This window comes from Quercus robur, chromosome 11 (genome assembly GCF_932294415.1).
Source record: "Quercus robur chromosome 11, dhQueRobu3.1, whole genome shotgun sequence".
Classification (NCBI taxonomy): Eukaryota; Viridiplantae; Streptophyta; class Magnoliopsida; order Fagales; family Fagaceae; genus Quercus; species Quercus robur.
The window spans coordinates 37,026,703-37,031,516 of NC_065544.1; the positions used below are offsets into that span (position 1 = coordinate 37,026,703).

The 4,814-nt window shown below is 33.7% G+C and overlaps 1 protein-coding gene across 1 annotated transcript; it reads left to right on the plus strand.

The window, feature by feature from the left end:
• Positions 1 to 460: 460 nt before the first annotated feature.
• LOC126706207 (uncharacterized) lies at positions 461 to 2,339 on the plus strand. Its single transcript, XM_050405543.1, has 2 exons — positions 461 to 1,104; positions 1,567 to 2,339. The coding sequence occupies exons 1-2, from the start codon at positions 468 to 470 to the stop codon at positions 2,337 to 2,339; spliced, it is 1,410 nt and encodes a 469-aa protein (XP_050261500.1). The 5' UTR covers positions 461 to 467.
• Positions 2,340 to 4,814: the final 2,475 nt, after the last annotated feature.

A 4,814-nucleotide genomic window follows, 5' to 3' on the forward strand; every position in this document is an offset into this window, starting at 1 on the left:
TCATAAGTCAGACTCTTTTTCTTTCATTTTATTTATTTATTTATTATTTTCAACTCAAAGACCATAGTTGGGTCTCGTGCATTCACAGAAGAGTAGCACTTGCCGAAAGTGTTACTCTATTCCCTTCATGTCAAAGTAATGCCAATTTCGGATTAAAAGCAACAGAAGCACAAAATTAAAATCATATAATAAATGATCCAAACTAAGAGGCATCAGATTGGTTTGAATTTTCAAGGAACCATGTGAAAGATGATTTATGAAGGAACATTCTTTAGACTTAAAGTTGTGATCCGAACCGATAGGCATCAAGGATTTAATAGATGGTCTTCGATCTTGAACATCTATAAAAGGAGGCAATGGGCCAATGGCAATAACAACCCAACTCATACAGTACCATAATAGCCAGCCAAACTTCAAATTCCATGGCTCAATCTATGAAAACCCTTCTTGTGCCAATTCTTCTCCTGATGCTAATGGCAATAGTAGAGGCAACTCCTCCAGATGTTGCCAAGAGCCCGACCTATGCAAGATGCTTGATAAAGAAGTACAAGTATTGCTATAATCTGAAGCTTGTATGCCCCAAATCTTGCCCTCACAAATGCACGGTGGACTGTGTCTCTTGTAAATCAATGTGTGCTGGTTACAAAAGCCCTCCTCCACCTCAGACTCCAACCCATTCACCTCCATCATATTCTCCTCCATCACCTCCTACAAAAACTCCCACTCCTCCAACTGCTTCTACTCCACCCCCATCTCCTCCAACTTCTTCACCATCACCACCACCTCCTGCTCCCACAACTCCTACCCCTCCAACTACTTCCTCTCCACCTCCCTCTATTCCAAGTTCTCCAACACCACCTAGTCCTACCCCGCCATCACCATCACCTCCACCATCAACACCTTCTCCAACACCTCCTGCTGCAACTCCTCCTCCGTCATTTCCTACCCCATCTCCGCCGATTTCCTCCTCACCTCCACTAACTCCAAAGACTGTCAAATGCAAGAATAAGAAATACCCTCAGTGTTACAATATGGAGCAAGTATGTCCCAGCTCATGCCCTGGTGGATGTGAGGTTGATTGTGTCACTTGCAAGCCTGTTTGCAGTAAGTCTATTCATTAATACACTTTCCAATATTTATAGCCATCCTTTTTCTTTTTTTCTTTTTTCCTTTTAAGCTTATATACAATTTTTTAAAACTATAGTTTATTGAGGTATAGTTATACTTTTATTCAACTTATTTCTTTAAGCCCAATATGAAAAAATTAATATATTCCCACAAAAAATATTATTTATCTTACATAATAAGGTTTTATTTATTTATCATTCAAGAGCCAATATTTCATAACAGTAACAGAGTTTTCTTTTGCACAAAACCATAGCTTTCTCGTGTTATATTTGTAAAATGATTTTATTCTCACAAATTTTGGAATGGACGATACCTTTTTTAAGTGATTTAGTGTAAGGCTGCAAAATATATATATATATATATATATATATATGGATTCAAAGTACACCAACGGTTTATAGCAATATGATAATAATTCTTCTCCATATTAAATGATAGGCTGTGATAGGCCAGGAGCAGTTTGCCAAGACCCTCGATTTATAGGCGGGGATGGCATCACCTTCTACTTCCACGGCAAGAAAGATCGTGACTTTTGTCTTTTATCGGACTCCAACCTCCATATTAATGCACATTTCATTGGCAAACGAAACCAGAACATGAAGAGGGACTTCACTTGGGTCCAATCCATTGCAATTCTCTTTGAAAAACACCAACTTTTCATCGGTGCACAAAAAACTGCCACATGGGAAGACTCCATTGATCGTCTCACCCTCAGCTTCGACAACGAGCCTATTACCCTCACCGAAGTAGAAGGTGCTACGTGGCAATCCACAAGCTCTCCAAGTGTTTTTGTCAATAGGCTAGCTGACACTAACAGTGTCATGGTTGAAGTTGAAGGAAGCTTTAGGATCACAGCCAAGGTTGTGCCTATAACCAAAGAAGACTCTAGGATTCATAACTATGGTATAACCAAAGAGGATTCATTTGCTCATCTCGACCTTGGGTTCAAGTTTTTATCTCTGAGCAACGAAGTGAGTGGTGTTTTGGGCCAAACATACAGACCCGACTATGTGAGTCGTGTAAATATTGGAGCTACCATGCCTGTACTGGGAGGGGACAAGAATTTTGAAACTTCAAGCCTGTTTTCCACGGACTGTGCTGTTGCTAGGTTTGGTGGGTCTGACGGAGAAGCTTCTTTGGAGAATTTAGAGTTGCCCAGCTTGATCTGTGCTAGTGGGATTGATGGGCAAGGAGTTATATGCAGGAGATAGGGCTTATCTTTATATGTTCTAACCTTCAACTGTGATGATAAAAGTTCATAAACACAAAAACGAATAAAACTTTCAAGGCACTGGAGGTAAAAATGACACTTCCAGGTGCTATGTATTATCTTTTTTCTTTGTATTGAAATTGAAAAAAAAAAAAAAAAATGGAACTTTTCTACTGAAATGTGGCATAAATTTGTTATACTTGCATTATCACTTATTAAGAGCAACGCATATTGTTGAAAATTCCAGTTTAGATTCTTTTGTTTAATAATAGGTAGTGCAATTATTAATTTACTAGTAAATTACCCGTGCTATGTACCGATAATGTTTTAACGTTTTATGTAAAATATTATTAAATAATGTTGTATAAGTATTATAGTATAATTGTTATAAAACTTTATTTGTAATGAGTTTATCATAAAAAGCAATAATTATAAACTATACACATATATCCGTTATAATTATTCAATTGAAGCGATGAAAAAAAAAATTGGAGGAATATTTTAGAATAAAAGTTGATATAGAATGTGTCTTTCTCTTTCTCTTTAATTCTTAAAATAAATAAATACACATCCTAAACACCTTGTCACCTACAATCAATCACATTATTTACAAAACTCACAACTCTATAATGTTCAACCTTAACATCAAAATATCAAAATAGTAATTGCCATTATCACTCAATATAAAATGTAATCCTTAGTTCTAGTTAAATCATACAGGTTAGGATTAGATGAAACAACAATGTTAGAACTAACTAGGTAGGTGTTGTCGAAAGATTGAAGAAAAATAACAACATTTTTGGTGTGTGTATTTGACATATGATGACATGATGGGTTATGGGTAGGTATATACAAAGGGATAGAAGTGCAAGAGGTGAAAATGGTGAATTAAAATGCAAAGAGGTTTGTGTGTATGTGTGAGAGATGAATAGTCTTGAAACATTGAACCAAATTATACAAATAATATTTATTACTTAATTTGTTCTTATCTTGAAAATATTTTAATTTTATTTTGCATAGAATGTGCCACTTTGCAGAACCTTATGCACGGATACTTTATACTTTTATTTTGAAATAATTTCTAACTATTCTTTTTGGCCCTATATCACTCATCTTATGTTCAATTATATTATACATATCATTAAAAGGAAGAAAATAAAAAGAACCAAAATTATTATGAATATACATAATTAAGAATATGAATTTATGTATGTAACCTAAATGAATTCACAATTATTTAATTATTTTGGCTAATTAAAGTGTACAATATCATGATAGGAAGAGGAAAAAACAAATTGATGTGGCACTTAATAATAAAAGTCTTATCAAGAAAACTATAGAGAGAATCTTTCAAAATATGTGTTCTATTTTATGATGCTAGCCTATATTTTGGAAAATGTGAGAAAAAATTAATGTGGAAGGGTTACGCCTAGGTCATAATATGTAAAGTAATAAGTGGGTTTGGGCTTTTCAAAAGGTTTGGATTGATTTTAATTTAATTTTAAATTACATTCCATCTTTTAAATAATAGTAAAAAAAAATGTTAATGTGATTTTTTGGATAACAATTAAAAAAATAAAAAAAAAATAAAAAACTTAAAGAAAAGATGTTAATACTAAATGAAATATTAGATTGCCACATGGTAGGAGCTCATGCACTCTTGCATGAGGTCTTTGCTTTTATATATATATATAAATAATAATAATATTGATTATCTTAGTTAAGGGACTCGCAAAATAATTATACTTAATCACAGTTCAGTTTATACTTTGTACAAAATCATAAAACAAGTAATATAAAAGCAATGACACTTTGATTTGGCAATTAAGTAGAAATTAATGAAAAAAATATGCCTCCAAAAGAAAGCCACTCAAAGGGTAACATACTCTGACAAGGCAATTGACTATATGAAGAAATTTATAGACTATTCATAAAACTTTTGTGATTAGACTCTACAAATCTAGCAGACAACTCGCTAGTGTCATCACAATAGCTTCAAAACCCTTAAACTTCTTCTATATGAACTAGAATCTCTAGTGCACTCCAAAGCACCTCCTTGAAGACTTCTTTATAGTGAACCTCACTAGAAAAACATACTCCATAGTTTCAAGCTCGTAAGAACTTTGGAATCTGGATCACATGTATAGATGGTAAACTAGCATGGATTTTTCTCCCACAAGCTCTCTGTATTTCAACCTCTCCATATCTAGAAAAATCATTATATAGGTGCTCTAAGTAGGGTTATCATTAAAAATTGAAAGTTCAAAAAACGTGTACAAAAACACTTTTGAACGTTTAGACCCCCAAAAACCAATTTAACCAACACAAGCAATATGTCAAACAACTAGTGTGCGGAAACTTAACATATGCTATAATATGAAATTGGTTAAACAACTATCTAAGCCATAACAAAATAAAACCACAGCAGATAATGTAAAGGCAGAGATAGAGAGGAAGGAAGATGTAAACACAAAGA